The 21,485-nt window shown below is 37.4% G+C and overlaps 1 protein-coding gene across 2 annotated transcripts in view; it reads right to left on the bottom strand.

Moving 5' to 3' along the window:
- Positions 1-668: 668 nt before the first annotated feature.
- UBR7 (ubiquitin protein ligase E3 component n-recognin 7 (putative)) overlaps positions 669-21,485 on the bottom strand; it is a 28,866-nt gene continuing 8,049 nt past the window's right edge. For both annotated transcript variants that reach the window (XM_027870119.1, XM_027870118.1), the window contains 7 exons: positions 21,356-21,409; positions 21,040-21,145; positions 16,481-16,701; positions 15,986-16,135; positions 15,242-15,404; positions 11,617-11,678; positions 669-2,882 (listed from right to left, as the gene is read on the bottom strand). In XM_027870119.1, the coding sequence (XP_027725920.1) occupies positions 2,790-2,882; positions 11,617-11,678; positions 15,242-15,404; positions 15,986-16,135; positions 16,481-16,701; positions 21,040-21,145; positions 21,356-21,409 (849 nt within the window). In that variant the 3' untranslated portion in view covers positions 669-2,789. The remainder of the gene's footprint in view (positions 2,883-11,616; positions 11,679-15,241; positions 15,405-15,985; positions 16,136-16,480; positions 16,702-21,039; positions 21,146-21,355; positions 21,410-21,485) is intronic.

Raw genomic sequence — 21,485 nt, forward strand, 5'->3', positions numbered from 1 at the left:
ATCTGTAAAACAGGAGCAATACTTTTCCCCACTCAGTCAACAAACAAATATCATGTCAGACATGATGCTAGCAAACAAAATTTAGAAGCCCCTGCCTTTAAGCGAACATTCTATTGGGGGTGACGTATACACATCTAAGGATATATGTAAAAAAATAGGGAGTACAAATTGAATCAGGAAAGGTCTTATGTTGTGAGTAGCACCTAAGCTGAGAGTCAGTTTCCAACAAGTCAGATAAGGAAGTGCATTCCAAGCAGGTGGGACTGCCTTTACAAAGGCATGGAGATGGGATGCCACGTTAGGAACACAGCCATTTTGGCTGCACTGAAGAGTGCATGAAGGAGAGTGATGTATAAGGCCTGATAGGGTGTTTGGAGCCAGGTCATGAAAGGCTGAACAGATGAGTTTTGGATGGCACCAGAGTTTATCTGCACAAGGGAGGTATGTGGTAAGACCAGTGTGGTGCTATCAGAATATGATGTCAGTAGCTCTGGAGGGGTGGACTCCAGAGAAAAGACTCACCTCAACAATGATCCTTTTGAGAAAAACACTTCATAGCCCTGGAACGTGCTAGATTGAGGTGAATAATCACTCCTGCAACACGGAGGCTTGGCTGCATAGTTTTTAGACACAAAGAAAATTCATTTGAAGAAGATATAATGCACAGCTCTTTTCTGAATGTTTTATTTAAATTTTTACAGAATCTTGATTGAAATTAAGTACGTAGTTACAATTCCAGTAACAATTCCTACAAAAATGCACATACGATACCAGAATTTATTGTTTTTAAAGCAACTAATATCATATTCCTGGCCTGCATAAAACATGCGCTAAGCACATTTGCATCTTGACCAAAATTAATCTCTACGAGGAGAGGTGGCCCAGTAAAGTCAGTCAGAAAAGGAGCTGTGAACAACAGGTATAAAAGAAGTTTTTTGGTTAACGTTAAAGAAGGAACAGTGTGCCTTTCATCAAACAAGCTCTTCAGCGCTCGTGGCGATTTGTTCTGTTGACAACCAGTCTCAGACCCGGTTAGGTCTTGTCCCTGCTGGGTGAGTAAGTTACTTTGGGGCATTGGGTCAGAAATAACTGGCAGGACTATGGCTTATCCAGATTTTGTATTCCCAGCCCCTATCACAGAATCTACATACCCTAGGTACTTTTATAATAAATGTTTATTGAATGAAAGAGGCAAACTTTTAGGCCACATGGAGATACAGACCTGGCCCACAGGTTAAAAAAATCAAACAAACCAAAAACTGTCAGACTAATAGAAAGAGCATAGAATTTGGAGTCAGAAGACCTGAGTTCAAATCTCAATTCTGCTGTTTACTTATGACCTATAACAAGTCACTTAGCTTCTCTGGCCTTATTTCCTTATCAGTAAAGTGAAAGGCTTAGATTTAAGATAAATTCTAAGGTCTCTTCCAACTCTAAATTCTATGATCCTATCACCTGAAAAATGAAAGTACACAGGCCTACAAGTCTGTCCCAGCCACAACCACCAGTCACCCTGGCCCTCCTAACTAGTCCCGAGAGCCTTAGCTCTAAACGGACCGTCGCAGGGCCTCCTGCAGAATCCTCACTCTTGCAAGGGATGCTAAGTGTCATGGCTGTGTGGTGAGCCCTCCTGAGGTTCAGAAAGCACAAGGATCTTCCCAGCCAAAGACCACCATTGCACATAGGAGAACCACTAGAAAAGGCAGTTTGATTTATTCTAGGCCCAATGCCTGACTTAACTCTAAGATACTAGTCATGAGTGGACATGCCAAAACTGAGTTCCTCCTGAACCTATGTGGCCTCTATGTGAGCATACATTTTATCATCAGGGCCTAAGAAACCCAAAGCAGTTAATGTGTCTTAAAGCACATCCATCATCTATTTCCAGAAAGAATCTGATTCACATAGAGGGAGGCACTGATTCAAGGCTACACACTTCTCCACAAATGCTCTTGCTCCACAAAAACTAGGGGAGGTGGGAAGCTGTCAAGGGAACTTCATACTAACTGAAATGGCTTTCCATGGAGCTTCACATTTCACAAACGTAGGAAACTTGACCAGCTTCCAAAGGAGATGCCATCACAGTTGAAAGGGAAGTGGGTGTCAATTTTTCTTTACATTAAAAAAAAAATCACCCATGAGCACAAAATCTTTTTTTCTATCCATTTTCATAGAGTCTGTCCTCTTCCTTATGGGGCACACACTGCCCTGGTCACAAAGCTCACTCCCACTAGGATAGTCTGCCATAGATACATTTGCTGAATTCAGCACAGGTCTGGAGCGAACATAATTTGCTGGGACCCTGATAATAGCATTTCTAAAACATGACAGTATCAAAGTAGGTCAGTTTTCAATGTAGGCTCATAAGTATCCCTGATAATATCAAAAATCCAAAGCACTTTGTAAACAACCACCAAAATTTAACAGGGTTAATACCCGGCTTATAGTACTAGGCAGCAGAAAAGGGGCTATTATCCTGGCAACCTTTTCTTAAAATCAAATCAAACTCCCTAAAACCTAAAACCAATCGACACCAAGGGTGGGGAATGGGAGTCAACAAACCAGAGTTACATTGAACTGAGTTCACAATGAGGATCACTGGTAGTGAAATTAGAATATGCATTCTGGTCACTAAAGTAATGGCATGTAGTAACAGCAGAAGGCTGGATAAGTCCTCTTGGAAAGGAGCATGGTGAAAAGGGGACCAAACAGTTAGAAATGTGCCTCCTTTATTCATCGAACAGCAGCATTCCCATTTGGCCTGAAATAAAAAGCTCATGTATGCCATTCTAGCTGCAGTAATATTGCATCCCATCTAGCCGCCTTCTCTTTCTTGACTGAAATTCTTCAAAGAATTGCTGAATGTCCTCCCTCTTAACAACCTGTTGGTGAACAATAAAATAAACAGTAATTAGGAGAAAATAAAAGAGTCATAAAAAAGCAAAGGGGAAAAACATACTCTCGAGATTTATCCCCTTCCCCAAAAGAGAATGAGAGGCTTTTTCAAAATCCCCCCTGCAGTCATTAAAATTTCAGCCTTCCCACACCCCCACCCCTCAATTCTCAAGCAGAACAAATATGATGAAGCTTGGGAGACTGCTATCAGCCAGTGAGGTATGTACCACCATTTGTGGCCCTGCCAACATCACACATTTGATGGAAAATACCTGAAGTCAGAACTTGACATAAATAACTTTTCTGAATCTCATTTTCCTTACTTATAGGCAACCAGGTGGCAGCAGGACAGAATGCTGGACCTGAAGGCAGGTAGGCCTGAATTCAAATCCTGACTCAGACACCTGCTAACTGTGTGACCCTGGATCAAGTCAATCAACCTGCTTCAGCCTCAGTTTCCTCATCTGTAAAATGGGCATAATAGTGCTCACTTCATAGGGTTGTCCTGAGGATCAAACTGAGACAACCTATGTACAGCTCTTTGTAAACCTTAAAGGATTATAGACATGCTAGCAGTACTAGACGTAAATACTTTTAAAAATAAATATTTTACATAGTGCTTTGATGTTTGCAGAGCACTTTCCTAACAACAACTTTATGAGGTAGTTAATACAAGTATTACTATCCTAATTTTTTTTTAAACTTTTTTTTGATTCTTTGCTAGGCAGTGGGGTTAAGTGACTTACCCAGGGTCACACAGGTCCTCCTGACTTCAGGGCCGGTGCTCTATCCACTGTGCCACCTAGCTGCCCCTACTATCCCAATTTTAAAGGTGAAGAACCAGGATCAGAGAGGGTCACAGAACTAGTAAAATTCTGAGGTGGGATCCAAACCCAAACTTCCTGCTTTTCTACAACTCCAGAATACCATAATAGGTGCTACAGGAATTGAGAAGAGAGAACAACAGGATGGACAGTATCTACTTTACAGTGTTGTGAGAACTCCGAAGAGCTACATCAACAGCAACTGCTCTGGGCCCAGTGTGATGGAGGAGTGGCAGCTGACCCAGGTTCACTTCCCCAGGGATGGACCAATGTGGAGACACAAAGCCCTCAAAGCACTTGCTGATGTTCCAGTTATGACAACTCAGGAGCCTTTAGCCCTGAGCAAACCATGTAACCAGCAGATGTGGCCCATGGGGGAAATTTCCTTACAGGGAGATCTCTCTCTCTCTCTCTCTCTCTCTCTTTTTTTGGTGAGGCAATACGGGTTAAGTGACTTGCCCAGGGTCACACAGCTAGTGTCAAGTGTCTGAGGTCAAATTTGAACTCAGGTCCTCCTGACTCCAAGGCGCCACTGCGCCACCTAGCTGCCCTGGAAATCTCTATTCTTAGTGAAATGTTTAACTTTAACCGATATCACTAAGCACACACAATGTCGGGGTAGCCATGTGCCTGGCAAAGGCTGGGACCATCTGCTGAACCTATTCTTATGGGTGGAGACAATAAGGACTACACACTATGGTCTCTCATTTACCAAAGTCCAACAATATTATCAATACCATAAGTTACATTTTTTTACTTTGTAAAATACTTCAATATCAAAAATTGCCAACATTAAAATGTTCACTGGGGAGGCCACCTTTAGGTGATGGATTTTTAGGCCATCACAACCTATGAGAAAAATAACTCAAAATGTCTCTCAATCCCACATGGACTTCTTCTACTTTAAAAAAAAAGTGATCTCAACACGAGGAATTAATATCCTCCCAAATGTTCAACACATTCTTATTTCTTTAAAGAATGTTTTATATTTATAATTATATGTCTGATCATGTTCTTGGTAGATTGATTCCCAGATATTTTAGGTACCTTGTAGTTACTTTGAACGGAATTTCTTTTCTGTTATTTATTCCTGGATTTGTTCTTGCTACAGAGAAATGATAACTTTGTGTGCTTATTTTGTATCATGTAATTTTTTGAAGCTAATAATTTTCTCAAATAATTCCTTCGCTGATCTTCTAGGGTTTTCTAAATAAATCATTTTATCATCTGCAAATAAGGGTAATTCTGTCTCCTCTTTGACAATTTTATTGCTTTTAATTTCTTTCTCTTGTTTTATTGCTACTACTAACATTTCAAGCATTATGAAAAATAATACTGGGGAGATCAGATATCCTTGCTTTACCTATATGTTTCCCAGGAAAACTTCTGATGTTTTCCCCATTGCAAGTAATGCTAGCTCTACAGTGTTTTGCTTTGTTTTTTTTTTTAACTGATTAAGATGATCCTTCAAAGACTATGTTTTTTAGGGAAAAAAAAAAAAGTACTTTGCCAAAAGTCTTTTCTGCATCTATTGACATAATTATGTGATTTGGGATGTTTTTTGTTTATAATACAATTAATTATGTTGTCTTGCTAATGATGAACCATCTTTACCTACTTAGTATAAATCCAACTTCATCAAGTGAATTATCCTCCTCCAGGAATTCTTTTATGATCTATCATACAGTTTTATTTGCTAAGAGTAGGTTAAGATCTCAATTTTACATTCTGGAAATTTGGATATTTTAGTATTTAAGTAATTATTTGTTTCTTATAAGGTTTCTATTTTGCTAGCATAAAATTATGTATAATAGATTCTGATAATGCATTTTACTTCTCAAACCTTGTTCATTTTTAATTACTTTAAATTTTCCTTTCTCTTTTTGTGACCAGGTTTATCTATTTTTACTTGGGAGAAGAACTTATTTGAAAAGAGCTGCTGAGGAAACTGGAAAGTAACTTAGCAGAAATTAGATTTAGATCAACATCTTAAACTATATGCCACCATAACCTCAAAATGGAGACATATAACCTAACTATTTAAAAAGTTACACTATAAAAGCATTGGTGGAGAACCAGATCAGGTTTCTTTTTTTCTTCCTGTTTTTCTGTTTTTTAGGCAATTGGGGTTAAGTGACTTGCCCAGGGTCACACAGTTATAGTAAGTGTCAAGTGTTTGGTCTGAGGCCACATTTGAACTCAGGTCTTCCTGACTGCAGGGCCGGTGCTCTATGTACTGCGCCACCTAGCTGCCCCCAGATCAGGTTTCTTTTTAAAGGTGGCTACAGCAGAGTTCTTAACCAAACAATGGTTAGAGGCGATCAAAAAAAGACAAAAGACAATTTCTATCACATAAATGAAAAATTTTCATATAAACAAAATCAACTGAATTGTGATACGTAGGGAAGCAGATGAATGGGAAAAATCTTTGTATCAAACATCTCTGATCAGCCATTCCCAATGATCAAATGGTCCCGGATCAATGGTCAAAGGACACGAAGAAACGATATTTAAAACAAGATTGACAAACTCTTAACAACCATATGAAACACTACTCTAAATCACTAATAATAACACAAATGCAGATTAAAACACTCGCCAAAGGAGCTAGATCCTATTTCTTGTCTTTCCCCCTCTCACTTATCCCTACTGATTTCTTTCCTCATCCTTCCTTTCCAACATATGAACTCTTGGTTCAGCTCTCTCCAACCTGTAACCTCCCAGGGTTCCAACCATTTTTTCCCCTCAGTGAAAGTAAGTACAAAGATGCACAACCCCTTCTTACTTACAAAAAGTCCATCTCCTGAAGTATCTGATTTTAGATTAATGGGAATGGGAGGACAAGGGAGGGATCCTTGGGAGGATTAGAGAGGGATAAGGAATGGGTCAAAGGGGGGTATAGAAGGGCATTTAGATTTATGGGAATGGGAGGATAAGGGAAGGCTCCTTGGGGGAGGTGGGGTAGGTTAAGTAACAGAAGGGCAAGGTAGTGGGTAGAAGTAAAGTAGAGGAGTTGGGAGGGATAGGAAATAAGAGATACGAACAAATATAAAAACAAAGATCAGAAACAGAATTTGTTAGGGAAAGTATATGTATGTGTATATATGTACATGTATATCTATATATCTATATCTATAAATATATCCCAGCTTAATTGTAGCCTTGACATACAAGAGCCAAGAGAAATATAAGGTACATACTAAAGACTAATTACAAGAGACTCAATAAGGACAGACTGTTTACCTTTATGTATATAAAGGGGAGGGGGAGAAAGGGGGAAAACAGAACAAAGTAAAAAGTGCACAGCAGAGAACAAAAGAAAGCTAACAAGGAAGCAAAGAAAAGATGGACAGCTCTCAATATAACGTATATTTATTATACAGGCTTTCTTGAAATGGAAATTTAATGCTATATATTTTGAATCTTCTCTTATGTTCTGCTGTGCACATAACATGCTTTTTTTCTCTTATTTTGTATTTAAGTTTACAATGTTTCTTTCTCTTTTCTTATTGTGTATTTAAGTTTCAGTAATAACCCCCCAAAAAACAAACAAAAAACCCAACCCATTCTTATGCCTGCTTCTACACAACTCTTCCAACAATTACAATTTTCTTTTTTGTTATTTTTGCCAATCTAATGGGCGTGAGAGGGAACCTCAGTTATTTTAATTCCAATTTCTCTTACCTGGAGCATTTTTTTCACATGGTTGTTCAGAGCTTATATTTCCTCATTTGAGAACTGCAGTTCATATTCTTTGACCCTTATTTATTATTGGTGAATAGCACTTATCTAATATTTGAATCAATTCTTTATGTATCTTGGATGTTAAGACTTATCAGATAAATTTTCTATGAAGGTTTTTTTCTCAGTTAACAGTTTTCCTTCTGATTCTAATTGCATTTATTTTGAGCAGAAGATTTTCAATTTTCTGTAATTAAAATAAGCTGCAATGTTACCAAACAAGAATTGCTCAAGGTGTTAAAGGATGTTAGAAAGCCATGTAAGAAGATGGTCAGTCCACATGCTCTCCTGGTATCCAGACAATGTCAAGAGACTTAGAGCTTCCTCTAAGTCCATTCGAGGTGCAACCCTCACTTCTGGGGTAAAGTCATATATCCTTTTACCCAGTGATATCACCATTCAACACATACGCAAAGAAGGTCAAGGACAGAGAGGGAAGGGTCCATACCTACAATAATATTCATAGAGGCACTTTTTGATATAACAAAGAACTAGGTTAACACAGATAAGGGTTGTATAAGATCTTTACTACTAAAGGAAGTAACCAAATAGATAAGGGTCCTCAAAACAAAATTAAATTTCAGCTTTCCTCACAGCCTTGAGATCAAGGATTATATTCTCCTTCTGTACTACACAAACATTCAAGAAGTAGAAGAGCTTTGAACTATGTGTCCTTTGCCCCCAATACCAGTCCTCCTTCAGAACCTCCCTTTTTTCTACAGAGGGCAGTCTTGGAGTCATCTTTGACGCCCTGATTTCTCTCTCACGCTCTGCATTCCCCGATGAACAACCACTCTGGTTCTGGAATTCAATACGACACCAACAGCCTACTAACTGGGCTCTAAGCCCCTATCTTCCAATTCATCCTCCACACAGCTACCAAGGTAATATTCCTAAAGCACAGATTTGACCACATCACTGTCTTGCTCAGTAAATGTTGGTTATCTCTGGAGTCAAATAAAAACTCCTCTGGCAGATTTAAAGCCCATCATAATCTGATTCTAACCGCCTATTAAAAAGCCAAAAAAAGAGCGGGGGAAGCAATCAGAGTGCAAAAAAGAAGACGGAGAAAGAATGTTAAGAAATTAGCAGCCGTGGTACCAAACATCAGAAACTTTTGGAATCAGAAAAATGAGGTTCCAAAAGATAGAACTCTGAAATTGGTGAGGGCATTATCAAACTTCACCCCAAAAGCTCTCAAAAGCACAGAATATCTTCTGTCTGGGTACATGTGTATCTGGATATGAAATAGATACCTGAACCCTAATTGCTTCAGAAGGCACAGGATACGTCTATTTTATGTGGCAAAAAACCACTTAAACTGCAATAGGCCAGACATGCCAACGATACACTTGATACACCTCAGCTACTAGGAGACTGACATACAATCTTTCTCTAATAGCACACTGATAAAGTAGGCCACAACAGGTATTATAGAATACTGTAACCTGTACCACAGTGTATATATAAACAGAACAAAACTGCAATTGTATCTTAGAAGTCACCCTATATAATATGACCTTATCAGGACACCAGCATACATAAAAGTAGCAAGAGAGCTGTACAGATGTCACTGTATAATATGGACAGCAAACTTCCTCTAGTGAGATAAAAGGCAGTAGAATAAGAAAGTTGCATTAAGCTTAAAAAAGAAGATAGGATTCTGCATATGACACAAAAAGGGGAAATAGAGTAAAATGCTGATGAATCAGTACAACATTGATTCAGCTCTCTTTGATAACATGAAGGCTCAGCAAGGTCAGCTGTTCAAATTATTTGCAGATGACCTACTCTTCCAAAATTGTTTAACAACACTTGTACTTTGTAAATTTCTAAATTAGAGTACCTAGACCATGCTTTCATGGTTTGTAATTTTAAAAATATGAGGAGGCCTCTATCTTTGGCCTGATGTTAACTGAAAAATCCTAAGATTAGCTTGAGCAAATGCACTTGATGATAATAAAGGTAACATTTATATAGCACTCGGGTTTATAAAGTACCTAAGTGAATCCATACAACAAACCTATGAGACAGGTAACATAAGCATTTGTATACCCACTTTACAGATGAGGAAACTAAGACTCAGAGAGATATCGTCATTGGCAAGGCCAGGACCTCAACCTAGGTTTTCTGATTTTAAATCTTTCCACTACACTAAGATACCTCCTTCCACAGTAAGTCATGCATGTCTCCTGAAGAATGGCTTTTTCAACTGAAATTGAGATAATGCACTAAAGCCTAGATATACAGAGTTAAAAAAAAAAAATTCTAAACAACTACAATATAAGATACACTATAAGAATTCTGTGACATTTCTGAGCAGTCTTATCCTCTGAACAGTTTTATAATGTTAATGAAATGGGTCTCTCTTAGCAATGCTTGCCAACTTCTAATCTGGCAGGTACTAGGGAATTATGTGCCCCAGAGAAGTTTAATATATAGAATGTTAACTTTTCTTTTTGCATATGATAATGCTTGAAGGAATATTCCCCCTTCATAATCTAAGAAGAAAATAAGAAAAGAATAGGTACATGTGGTTGATTATGTTAGTGATGAAGAAATGACTAATAATGTTTGGAAAGCTGCTGCAAAGTTAAAAAGGCTATGAAAGCAACAGTCAAGATGCCTTTCTGGATGGTCAAAAAAAAAAACAACCCAACAACCAACAGGTAGAAACTTACTTTGGTTTTTGATTCAATAAACAATGTTTTAGAAAGGCAGTCACGTTACACCACTCAGGAAATGATATATATGCACTCTCTGTGATGAAAGATCAATGTAAATGATCTCCAAATAAGGTGATATCAGAAATTTATGCATATCTATGATTCCTGAATCCTCATGTTTAGCACAGTGTCTGGCATGAGGTAAGTATGAGGTAATAAATGCATGTTAACTTGCATCTAGAGGACACATTATGCAAACGAAACTCAGCCCACTTTCACCCCTGTGCCGTTCTCCTAAGGAAACCTCTCTAGGGTTTCTTAATCCATGGTCTGTGAACTTCAAAAAAGTAATTGATAACTATATTTCAATACAATTTGTTTCCTTTGCAATCTCATGTATTTTATGTCAATTTAAAAACATTATTCTGAGACGGAGTCCAGAGGTTTCACCAGGCACCCAAAGGCATCCATTGACCCATTTTCCCAATGGGAAGCCCCATTTGGTCAGAAGAATTCTAAAATACTAGGCCTCATGGTAAACTAAGGAACTCAAACACAATTAAATTATTAAAAGGGTAACAGAGGAATCTGCTCCCCATACCTCAGACTGGGCACATGTCAAACAGTGTCAATATTATGAAAATAAACAACAAAGACAGAACTTCCTAAGACTTTTAGCTGAATGGTAATTTTGGAAGGGAAAAGGAATAATGGCTGGAAGCATCATAGGGCAGGGACGAGGGAGCAATGTAACCAGTGTTGAAATTCTGCTACTTTATATAATGTCAGCCTATTCCCCATAGTTCCTAGTCAAGAATTTGGGGATACTTAGACAAACCTAGGTTTCTCCTATGTCATTTCTGAATCTGGAAAGGCAAAAGTTACAGGTAGGGCAAAGAGTAACAGTGTCAGTCTTTAAATATATACTAAGGCAAATGGGATAAGCCTTTCTGTTTGTTTGTTTGTTTTCTTGGTTAGGCAGTGGGGTTAAGTGACTTGCCCAGGGTCACACAGCTAGTAAGTGTTATGTGTCTGAGGCTGCATTTGAACTCAAGTCCTCCTAAATCCAGGGCCAGTGCTCTATCCACTGTGCCACCTAGCTGCCCCAAGACTTTCTTTATAAGAAGAAAATTATTTTATATCATAGGTTTTTTTTTAGGCAATTGGGGTTAAGTGACTTGCTCAGGGTCACACAGCTAGTCAATGTCAAGTGTTTGGTCTGAGGCCAGATCCTAACTCAGGTCCTCCTGACTTCAGGGCTGGTGCTCTATCCACTGTGCCACCTAGCTGCCCCCTTATATCATAGTTTTTAATAAAATTAAATAAAATTTTTTAAGTAAAATTTTCCCTTTCTCAAATTTTATCATCCCAGAAACACATCTGATTTTAACTTGCAAAACTAATGGCACAACTGATCATTTAAATGGTCAAAGAAAATAAACCATTTTTAAGGAACTCAAAGCAATTTTAAAAACTGCGATTCATCTTACCGTTCCTTCATCAGCAAATCTCCTGAGATAATCTTTAAGTTCAGTCTTTAAATCATTATATTCTAGAAGAGAAAAAAACACACACACACACACACACACACACACACACTCAAGTTAACTTCAGTGAAGATGCATCAGCTACAAAATACAACCTTTCTGTCACTGTGTTTGAATAGTCTTGCCTATTAGCATTTTAAAACCAGAATTATTCCTCTTAGATGAAACCTAGAAGTTAATTCTACATATTATCTAAATTCTTCTAAACTCCCTTCAACTTCACCTCAGGAGCCCCAGTCCTAAAAAAGCAGAGATCTAACTACAAATATGATTAGCTGAGAAATTAGTCAAAGGCTTTTTTTGTTTCTCTACAAATCTAATCTTTGGGAAAATCCAGATAAGTCATAGGTTCAATCTCTAAATCTACACTACTATACCCATGATAAAACATTTCAAAAAATACGTCTACTGAAAACTTTGGACTCTACTATATACTTAGCTACTGGTAGAAAAAAGAATGCATCATAAAGAATGCATATCATATCTTAGGAAATCATAAAATCTGGTGAGAAAATTAAAGTCCCAACAGTTCATATTAATGGACACACACAAATATTTACACAATACTTCACAGCACTCATAATACATATTTAGGTAAGTATACGACAGAGAGGGGGAAAAAAGAAAATTTTAGAGGAAGAAAACTTTAGGTTGACAACGTTACATTTAAAGGTTCTTAAAAGATCATTTATCCTCTCATTTTAGAAACAGGGAAATTAGCCTAAAGATTAAATGACCAGTCCAAAGTCATAAAACTTTAAGTAGCTGACTTAGGACTCAAACAGGCCTTTTGGTTACTTTTTTCTTACTACAACTGGAATGAAAGAGCTTGGTATAAGTTAGCAGCTGGAAGGGAAGAACACAGGAACAGTACAGCAAGAGGGAGCAGGCTGTCATCAAGAAAGAATCTGAAGGCTGGAGGTTTGCTACAAGACAAGTTGTTTTAGAAATGCTGGACAAATTAATCAACAGTGGATGTAGGAAAGGTAGAATTCTGCAGGAACTAGTTGAAGTTACTCTGGATAAAAGAAGGCTCTGGGGAGGAAGAAAATCACAGAAATAGCAAAAATTCCATTTCTAATTAGAAATTCTAATTGCTATTAAAAATTTTAATTCTATCTAACTAATAGAAATTCACAACAAAGTAGAATTGTTTTTTATCAGGAGCAAATTGAAGAACCATGTCAGGATACTGACATGATTTGAGTAGCATTGGATGAAAATTATTTTAGGAGATGAAAAGAGAAATGGAAGAAACTGATTTTGTCGTATTTTCTGTAACTTCTATATCCATGCTTATTCAAAATAGCACATTTTGTTATTTTTCAAGCATGCAATCATTCTGGAATGCAGTTTTGTGATAATGATTAGAATAGCCAAAAACCAGTGTAACATTAAAAAAAAAAATTAAACAACAGCAGTGACACATGGTGCCATAATCACACCCCTTCAATATAACTTTCTATCATTCTTTGCAGTCGGCATGATAGCATACTTAGAGAATCCTAGAGAATCAACTAAAAACTAGTTGAAATAATTAACTTTAGCAAAGTTGCAGGATATAAAATAAACCTATATATAACATTTCTACATAATACCAACAAAATCTGGCAACAGGAGGAAGAGAAATTCCATTTAAAATAACTGCAGACAATATAAAATACTTGGGAGTATTGTCTGTCAAGACAAACCCAGGAACTATATAAACACAACTATAAAACATTTTTCACACAAATAAAGTCAGATCTAAACAACTGGAGAAATATTAATTGCTCATGGGTAGGCTGAACAATATAATAAAAATGACAATTCTATCTAAACTAATTTACTTATTTCGTGCCATACCAATCAAACTACCAAAAAATTTTTTTTATAGAACTAGAAAAAACGACAAAATTCATCTGGAAGAACAAAGAGTCAAGAACATCAAGGGAATCAATGAAAAAAAACGTGAAAGAAGGTGGCCTAACAGTTCCAGATCTCAAACTGTATTCAAAGTGGTGATCATGAAAACAATCTGGTACTAGGCTAAGAAATAGAGTGGTACATCAGTGGAATAGATTAGGCACATAAATGAACAGTAGTAAATGGCCACAGTAATCTAGTTGTTTGATAAAACCCAAAGATCCAAACTTTTGGAACAAGAACTCACTATTTGACAAAAATTGTTAGGAAAATTGGAAAGCAGTTTGGCAGAAACTAGGTACTGACCAACATCTTACACTGTATACCAAGATAAGGTCAAAATGGGTACATGATTTAAGCATAAAGGGTGATATCATAAGCAAATTAGGGGAGCACAGAAAATTTTACCTGTCAGATGTATTGATAAGGGAAGGATTTATGATCAAATGAGAGAGCATTATGAGATACAAAATGAATAATTCTGATTATGTTAAATTAAAAAGGTTTTACACAAAGAAAACTAATGCAGCCAAGATTAGAAGGAAGGCAGAAAACTAGGAAAAAATTTATAGTAAGTTTTTCCAGTAAAGCCTCATTTCTCAAATACATAAGAGAACTGAGTCAAATTCATAACAATACAAATCATTCCCCAACTGATAAATGGTCAAAGGATATGAACAGGCAGTTTTCAGAAGAAACCAAAGATACCTATAGTCATATGAAAAAAATGCTCTAAATCTATTGGTTAGAGAAATGTAAATTAATACAACTCTGAGATACCACCCTCACACCTATCAGATTGGCTAATAGGACGGAAAAGGAAAATAACAAGTGTTGGAGGGGATGTGGAAAAATTGGGACGATAATGCACTGCTGGAGTTGTAAACTAGACTGACTGTTCTGAAGAGAAATTTGGAACTATACCCAAAGGGCTAGAAAACTTTGGCTCAGCAATATCACTACAAGGTCTAGCTTCCAAAGAGATTAAAGAAAAAGGAAAAGGACCTATACATACGAAAATATTTATAGCAGCTCTTTTTGTGAAGAAGCAGAAATTGAGGGGATGCCCATCAATTGGGGAATGGCTAAAGAAGTTGTAGTACATGATTGTGATGGAATGTTATTGTGCTATAAGAAATGACGAGCAGGATGCTTTCAGAAAAACCTGGGAAGACTTAAACAAACTGATACAAAGTGAAGTTATCAGAACTAGAACACTGTACAGAGTATCAGTAATACAATAATCCAAGACAATTCCAAAGGATATATGATGAAAAATGCTATCCACCTCCAGAGAAAGAACTGATGCAGTATGAATGCAAATTGAAGCATACTTTTTTACTTTCTTTTGCAACATGGCTAACATTGAAATACATTTTGCATAACTACACATGCGTAATCTATATCAAATTGCTTGCCTTCTCAAGGAAGGGGGGATGGAGAAAGGGAATTTGAAACTGAAAAATTATAAAAACAAATGTTAAAAAATTTTTTTACATGTAACTGAGAGAAAAAAGATTTGAAAGAAAAAAAAGCTTGCCTTTTTGATAATCGGTATTAAAACTAAAATGACATCTACTATATTGGTCTCTGTACAGGTCAGCTTATATAATGAAATATGCTTTATAATATTCCCAAATTCCACTTTTGAGATAATATTTACCACAGATAAGTTCCACTTGCTGGACTCTATTCATGCTGTTAAGTGTATCCATTAAAGGGTCTCTCCTATCTGTTCCCTGGTCACTTTTGCCTTTGTTCTCATAAGCCAGAACTGTGTCATATTCATCTGTCAGGAATAAGACTTCTAGATCTGCATACATTTTCTTTAAAGATAAAATAAAATAAAATTATCATTAGAATTTACTACCCTCAAAGCTCAATCTCATGAAAAATTAATAAATTATCATCTGACAATTTTAATCAATTAGAGAAGTTGGGGGTACCTGGTAAGAAATCTAAAAGCCTATAGTGAAGGGGAAATGTTTTATTTTCTAACCATGCAGGTAACTAAAAACCACAAAAGTTATCTGAAGAACATCAAAAAACACTTACACAAGTCCTGTAGCATGCGACCCACCAGCAGCCACAAAAGTTTTTAGTATGACTGAGGGGTTCTACTACAGCAATGGTTCTTAGTAAATACCTCAGAATGAGTCCAAGTCATCTGCCAAGAAGTTGGAGGAATTTGGGCAAAAAGAACAGATTATTTTCAAACTAAGTTAAGAACCTGTGTTCTAAACCAAAATTCACAGGGGAACAAGAGTCAAAGAGGAAAATATTATATAGTTCTAAATTCCTGCTATGACTATATTCTTGATATCAATTTCAAAATACGCCTTCAGTTCTTCTCATTTTAAAAATTTATTCCCCAAACAATCAAAAACTAACTAGACTCAATACTCACCATACAGTCACTACAGGTACATAACTTGTTACGCCAGTTGTGGGGCCAATAGGTGGCAGTATCTTGCTTTACATACTTCTTGGTCCTTAGCTCTTGTAGTTTGCAGCCTGAATGGGATTGTGTATTCTGATGTTCATTCATGGAAACTGTCTAGATTAAAGTGAAGCACCAGGTTTTTTTTTCTTGCCATTCTAAAAACTACTATAGTTTCATTCCTTAGTTTAAAATTTGCAAAATTGCATTCTTTGTATGCAAAATAGCATAAGCATTTAAAGTGTTATTATTATAGACCATTAAATTATATAGTTGAAAATAATTATTAAATTATCTATATTTTAGTTATATTGATTTTATCATAATGAAAGATTTAATTTACATATCAAGTTAGTCCACACAATGTTTTACATTTGCATATTAAAATTAAACTTATTTAGCTTAAGCTTTTACTTTTTCACAGCCCATAATACCCCTATCTAGCATTAATATGATTCTTACTTGTAGATCAGATTCAGAACCAGAGCTAGTAGATGGTTCATCAACTTGCTCTGCTTTATTCTCCTCCCTGACATCTTTTCCCTTTTCTAGGACACTCTCTTCAGGGATACTTTCATGATGATTTGCTCCATTTTCAGCCTTGATGACTTTCTGGTCGTCTGTTCCATCCACATTCAGCACCCCATCATCTTCAGCAGTTATTATTTTGGTGACTGTAGGTACTAGGAGATAATTATCCATATAATTGTCAAATAGAAATTCTTCTGTCTCGTGACAAAATTACTTGCATAGGTTAGGAAGGGAGAACACTACAAACTGGAGGAAGATGACAGAAATAAAACTAATAACTAATTTCCACACTTTGAGGGTTATAATAGCCTAACTTTCAACAATACGTATGGGTTTTTTGGGACAGCTAGGCGGTCCAGTGGATAGAGTCGTCAGCCCAGAGTCAGGAAAATTCACCTTTATGAGTTCAAATCTCGTCTCAGACACTTACTGTCTATGTGACCCTGGGCAAGTCACTTAACCCTGTGTGCCTCAGTTCTTCATTGTAAAAATGAGCTGGAGAGGGAAATGGCAAACTACTCCAGTATCTTTGCTAAGAAGACCACAAATGGGGTCAATGAAGTATCAGACACGACTGAAAAACAACAACAACAACAACAAAAAGACTGAACATAGAATTGGGCTGTTTCTTTCATAATCGATTAATGTTCTTAGCAAGCATTTACTGGGTACAAGGTATTACATTAAGAACTATGGGGTGATACATAGGGAAAAGAAAGAGTCCCTGGCCTTCAAAATAACTCCTAATTTGTTTAGAATGGTAGAAGACCTTCATATAAAAATATAATAATTCAAAATAACCTATGATAATTTACATTTATACAAATTTTCCTCAAATCAATCCTGTGAGTAGGTAGTACAAAATATTATCATCCCCATTTTAGAGATGAAGCAAAATGAGGCTCTCAGAGTTTAACTAGCTTGACCAATATCACACAGGTACTAAGCATTTGGGGTGGATTGGAATCTAGGTCTACCGATTCCAAATCTAGTATTCTTTCTACCATGTCATGGTAGAATACACACTCTCTTCATCAAATGAGACAGTAAACACCACTATGGTCTTGAGTAGTCGAGAAAAGGTTTCATGGAAGAACTAAGATTTCAGCTGGGACTTGAAGAACAGGTACCTCTTAGGAGAGGTAGAGATGAGAGACTACTGCAATTGGAGATGCTGAGGGTTGTGCACAGAACCTAAGAATTTGAAAGGGCCTCAGAGAACATTTGATCTAACTCAGATCTGAGACCCCCTCTACAACATCCCTGTCAAAGGGGTCATCCGGCCTTCACTTGAACATATCCAGTGAAAAAGAAATATCCATTTCACCCCTATTCCCACCTCAAGCAGCCCACTCCATTTTGGGATTTGACTTTGTGCAGAAATCTACCTCTCTTCAACTTCTCTCCCCTGCTCCTAGTTTTGCCTCTGGGCTAAGCATGTCAAGGTTAAGCTACCCACACAGAAGCCCTTTAAATACTGAAGACAATTATCAGCTGGGGTGTGCTGGAGCCAGCTCTAAAGGGCTTGCAAGAGTTGGCAAATTTTCAGTGTAAACATTGCTATAAATCAAGGCTTGATTTAGTTTGGTTCATTGTTTAGACTTTAAGTTTAGACTTTAAAAACTGCTAATAATGCAGATTAAACTTAAAAGTATATGTGCATACATTTCCCCTCCCCTCTCTACTCCATCATTAAACATTAGCCAGCACAGCCCTTTATCTCTATAAACAGCTTGAGCTCAGCAGAAGTGTGGGAGGAGGCTCGGGAATGAATCACCAAACTGGAGGCTAATAACACAATAAGTGGCATTTACACAGCACTTTAAATCCATTATCTCATTGAAGTCCCACAATGCCCGACTATTAAGGGATACAGTGAAGGAATAGTAAAGTAAAATGCAACATAGAGGGCTGGACAAGACCACAAAGAGCTTCTAATCTAACCACCTAAAACAAGGTTCCCCTTAAGAGTATTGAAACAATTGGTTTTTCCCTTAGTTTTTTTAACAAATGATCTAGAAAGTACTAATTTTCACAATACTTTACTTTTTTTTGCTCCCCAAAAAAGTTTTCTGCTACATAAGAAGGTTCAAATCTATGACTTTATCAGTCTTTTAAGAACTCCTGGTATGAAAACTCTTACCAATACAAATTAGCAATTCATCTATAAATTACAACAACCTCCACCGCCACCCCTATTACGGCAGAGGGCAACACACCCTCCCAGTTCCTCAGGTTCACAACCTAGGAGTCAAAGCTGTTATCAGGGTCTGTCAACTTAACCTTTGCAAAATCTCTGGAATAACCCCCCTTTCTCTCCTCTGACACTGCCACAATCTACTACAGCTCCTCATCATCTCATGCCAGGATTATTTCAATAGCCTAATAGTAGGTATGCCTGCCTCAAGTCTCTACCCACACTAATCCATTCAGTCACTAAAGTGATTTTCCTAAAGAACAGATCCAATCATGCCATGCCAGCCACCACTCCAGTGGCTCCCTATTGCCTCCAGGATCAAATACAAAATGCTTTGTTTGGCATTCAAAGCCTTTCATAACCTGCCATCTCCTACCTTTCTAATCTTCTTACACCCTTATTCCCAGACATTTTCCATCCAGTGACACTTGTCTCCTGGCTGTTCCATGAACAAGGTACTCCATCTCTCAGCTGCAGCTATTTTCTCTGGCTGTCTCCCATGCCTGGAGCTCCCTAGCTTCCTTTAAGTTCCAACTAAAATTCCATCTTTAAGTTCAACTAAAGTTCCAATTAAAATCCCAACTTTTGCTGGACGTATTCCCCAACGCCTCTTAATTCCCTCTGTTATTTATTTCCTATTTATCCTGCATATAGCTTGTTTGTACATGTTTGTTTGCATGTTGTCTCCCCCACTGGATTGTGAGCTTGAGGGCAAGGATCGTCTTTGGCCTCTTTTGTGCCTGACAGGTGCTTGATAAATATTTATTGACTCAGTCTCAGAAAATTTCCTCGGGCATTGAGAAATTAATTTTCTCCATGGTCACACAGATATTGTGTGTCAGAGGCAGGCCTTAAACTCAGATCGTGACAAAGATGTTGGACTTGGAATCAAGAAGACCTGAGTTCAAATCTGGCCTCAGACACTCATTAGCTGTATGATCCTGTACAAGTCACTTCACCTCTGTCTGCCTCAGTTTCCTCACCTGCAAAATGAGGATAACAACTTATTTCACAGGGTGGTTGTGACATCAAGTGAGATAATGTACTAAAAGTGCTTTGCAAACCCAAAAGCACAAGATAAATGTTAGCTATTAAGATTATTTTCATCAAAAGTCCAGAAAAAAAATTAAAAAGATCCTACTATAGTGGAAGTTACTAAAGGGGTAGGGACTGACGAAGAAAAAGAACCAACGTCTTGAGTTGCTAACACACTTTTCCATTGATTTAGTTTAGACCCATCACTTGTTGGACATCAAGTGTGCAAAAAGGCCTCTCAGGTTAGTAACAGCAATATGTATTCACAGAGAGGTGTAAACTGACAATGTAGGTCAATCAGTTCAAGACTTGGAGCAGGCCACGGTCCTGGATAACTGATAACTTTTGACACCCAACAGAGGTAGGGAGGATTTTAGGGGTATGAGGGTTCATGTCCTTGACCCATGGGCCCCATAAATAGAAAAAAGAATGGGATTTAGAGTTGTGAACCCTCTATTTTGGTCCTAACTCTGCTAAAAGCATAGCTACAGATAATTAAACATTACTTAATCCAACCCTCTCATTTTACAGATTAGGAAACCAAGGCCTAGTGAACAGAGTGATTTGGCGCCCAAGATCCCACAGGAGAAGTATGCACAGTGGGGCTGACTCCAGGTGTCCTGATTCTAAATTCATTACTTCTCTCACTGGACTATACCAAGTGGCTTCCAGGGGACTCTGAGTCCCCTGTGGCTGGAGTAGAGAGTCTAGCTGGGAAAGCAGTGGAAGTGGCATTTGAAAGGGAAAATTGGGATGTGATTAGATAAAGCCAAACAGTATGGACTATATTCCTCTGGCACTACAGGTTTCTAAGCAGTAGAGTGTTATACTAAAAGATGAATCTGGTCCTGCTGTGTCACCTAAGAAACAGGTGAGACTGATGACAGGGAAATCAGGTAGGAAATGACTTCAGTAATCCTGGTATAAATCAATAAGAGCCTGTGGGTGATGGTGGTAAGGACTGGAAAGGAAGAAAAGGATGCTCACTGTGAAAGAAGGAATGACAGTACTAATGAGTAATATGAGAGGAGAAAGGTTTAAGTGGTCTCCAGCTTTCAACAAAGCCTTTTTTGATGTCTACTGAAGTGATATTCTAAATGACACAGCTAAAGCTATGTGTTCTCTATTGCTATCCATTTTCTAAAAGTGAACAAACCAAACACCTAGCAGGAGTGGGCCTGTCACAGTGTACTTAAACGATAGCTTGATTTGAAGGTTAAGCTAACATGTGTGGAAATATGACAATAGAGATATTTACCTGCTAACTGCGCAGCATAGGCCCACAAAAAGGAACAGTGTTTCATGCAAGCTTGGCACACCATCTCTTGGAAATCCCCGCTCTCAGGAGGAACTGCACCCAGATGCTGTCAATTTATAAAACAGAACATTTCAATAACCTCCAATTTATTCAATAAATACATTAATTTTAAAGCAAGTACTAAAGTAGTGTATTTGTAATACTCAATGTATATAATAACTTTTACAATGTCTTTTCCAAAATAGAAAATATTAATTAAAAAGATCTCATGAGTTTTAAAGTATTAGCTTTAAAAGATGAAAGAAACACTCCTCACCCTTCCATGGAACCAATCTTCACAAACTATACACTGGATCATCTCATCTGGAATCTAGCACAAAAAGGCAATGTTGTGATAAATAAAGATACCCAAGACACACAAATAGTTCGTATGTGCAAAATTTCAA

This window comes from Vombatus ursinus, unplaced genomic scaffold, assembly GCF_900497805.2.
Source record: "Vombatus ursinus unplaced genomic scaffold, bare-nosed wombat genome assembly UNPS02014794.1, whole genome shotgun sequence".
Taxonomy (NCBI): domain Eukaryota; kingdom Metazoa; phylum Chordata; class Mammalia; order Diprotodontia; family Vombatidae; genus Vombatus; species Vombatus ursinus.